The sequence below is a fragment of the Papilio machaon genome, chromosome 14, assembly GCF_912999745.1.
Source record: "Papilio machaon chromosome 14, ilPapMach1.1, whole genome shotgun sequence".
Classification (NCBI taxonomy): Eukaryota; Metazoa; Arthropoda; class Insecta; order Lepidoptera; family Papilionidae; genus Papilio; species Papilio machaon.
This window is the reverse complement of record NC_059999.1, coordinates 3,961,952-3,964,300: the sequence shown is the minus strand read 5'-3', so window position 1 is coordinate 3,964,300 and position 2,349 is coordinate 3,961,952. Positions and strand designations below refer to the sequence as shown.

The following is a 2,349-nucleotide window of genomic DNA, read 5'->3' as shown; positions in this document are numbered from 1 at the left end:
TCATATTATTTTGGAAATACCCTTTTTTGTTTTTAGTGTGCCATTACTTTTATATAAAGAATGCAAATGGCTAACCATTCCATGATAGTATTTTCATTTACATAAAACTTTAAAAGTAACTCATATGAGATAATAAATTACATAATAAATTTTGCATTGGTGATATAAAAATTTTAGGTAATAGTTACAGTAACCAAGAATGATAAAATATGTGATTTAACAAATGTTATGGTATATTTGTAAATAATATTGGTAAGTAGTAAATACCAATTTTTTTCCTTCAACATTATCCGGAATTAAAAAATAATAATAGCCGATGCTCTATTTCAGACAGGTAATTTTTCTTTATGTCAAATTTTACTACAAGCTATTAATCCATTTTGAAGTTACCTACTAACAGACATCCACACTAAGTTTTCACATTAATAACATTAGTAAGATTGGTATTTTAATCAAAGTATATTGAAGTCTACTCTCCTTAAAAATATTTCAGCATAACACACTAGAAACAAGGTGATTTTATTATTATCCAGGTCTGGTATTTCTATTAACAGCATTTTTGTAATAAATATGACGTACCTCAGAAACTACAGCAACTGTTAGTTTTACGAGCGGTCTTATAAAATGCCTTACTATGCATTGTCAAACTATCAGACTTAGCAACTAAATCATCCAGTTTCTCTCCTCTTTCAAGGACAGCCTTAATTGTATCATGCAATATGATCTTTGTTTCGTCAAGGTCATTTTGTATCTTTGTTAGAGCATCAGCTTCTCTTGGATTCTGGTATTTGGCCAAATACTGAGGTAGAACAGGAAAGTCTATAGTAGTTTCATTACCAGTAGCCCATAAATTTGTTGGCACTTTGGCAGTAAATTCATCTAGAATTTTAGTTATTAAAGTGTGAGCTACCCTATTGGGGTACTCGTGGTCCGATATTAATATCCCAGCCAGGTTATCTGCTCGTACATAAACTTGTAACATGTATTCACCTTCTTTGACTGATTGTCTTGTGGCTTGTTGTGTTCTCTCCACTATAGTTTTACTCACAAACACCATAAATTCTTGTACAGATGAACGTTGAAAGAAACTAAAGCTCTGCAAATCATATGCTGCCTTCAGCACAGTTGCGCTGTTAACTCCTTTATAGAGAACTCCTAGTGCATACACTCTGACCATTTTGACGTTGGATTTTTCGACGGAGCTTCGTGCAATAAAATATAGTTCTGTGAGTTTTTGGGTGTCTAGTCGTCGTAATAAGTGAAAGTTGTAATTGGTCAACTTGAAGGATTATGATATTTTAACACATCAGAGATTAGTATGATGAACGTTTTGCTACAATATTTAGCTGGTAATTACTATGACCACATGCAAAGAACACAAATCTTTCGAATCTAGTATTTAGACAAATTATAATCATAAAATACTCGAAACGACACTGAACTGAAATGATAGTATGACAGAAGGTCAATTATTTTTTGACATTTTCAGATGACATGACAACAATGACACTGACATTCGGAAATAAAAATTCAATACATTAGAAATAGAATAATTGACATATGGCAATCATGCACTAAGACGTTTCAAATTTATTGTGTAGGTAGAGAATGGTAAGAGAGTGATTGAGAGAAAAGAGAAATCGTTTGAGAGTTAATACTTTTTCTGAAATAAATATTTCAATTTCTGAATCGAAAGTAACAAATCGATTTTCCTTTTATTTCGAATTAAATATGGCAATCATGCACTTAGACGATTCAAATTTATTGTGTAGGTAGAGAATGGTAAGAGAGTGATTGAGAGAAAACAGAAATCGTTTGAGAGTTAATACTTTTTTTGAAATAAATATTTCAATATCGGAATCGAAAGTTACAAATCGATTTTCCTTTTATTTCGAATTAAATATGGCAATCATGCACTTAGACGATTCAAATTTATTGTGTAGGTAGAGAATGGTAAGAGAGTGATTGAGAGAAAAGAGAAATCGTTTGAGAGTTAATACTTTTCCTGAAATAAATATTTCAATTTCTGAATCGAAAGTAACAAATCGATTTTCCTTTCTTCCGAATTAAATATGGCAATCATGCACTTAGACGTTTCAAATTTACTGTGTAGGTAGAGAATGGTAAGAGAGTGATTAAGTGAAAAGAGAAATCGTTTGAGAGTTGATACTTTTCCTGAAATAAATATTTCACTGTCGGAATCGAAAGTTACAAATCGATTTTCCTTTGTTTCGAATTAAATATGGGAATCATGAGGATAAACGATTCAAATTTACTGTGTAGGTAGAGAATTGTTATAGATTGATTTAAAGAAAAGAGAAATCGTTTGAGAGTTAATACTTTTTCTGA

General features: G+C 31.0%; 1 protein-coding gene across 1 annotated transcript; it reads right to left on the bottom strand.

The window, feature by feature from the left end:
* Nucleotides 1-298: 298 nt before the first annotated feature.
* LOC106711045 (synaptobrevin homolog YKT6) lies at nucleotides 299-1,447 on the bottom strand. The gene has a single exon (XM_014503265.2). The coding sequence runs from the start codon at nucleotides 1,175-1,177 to the stop codon at nucleotides 581-583; it is 597 nt and encodes a 198-aa protein (XP_014358751.1). The 5' UTR covers nucleotides 1,178-1,447; the 3' UTR covers nucleotides 299-580.
* Nucleotides 1,448-2,349: the final 902 nt, after the last annotated feature.

Coding starts and splice junctions, on each gene's coding strand:
- LOC106711045 (XM_014503265.2), bottom strand. CDS start 1,177: ATGGTCAGAGTGTATGCACTAGGAGTTCTCTATAAAGGAGTTAACAGC.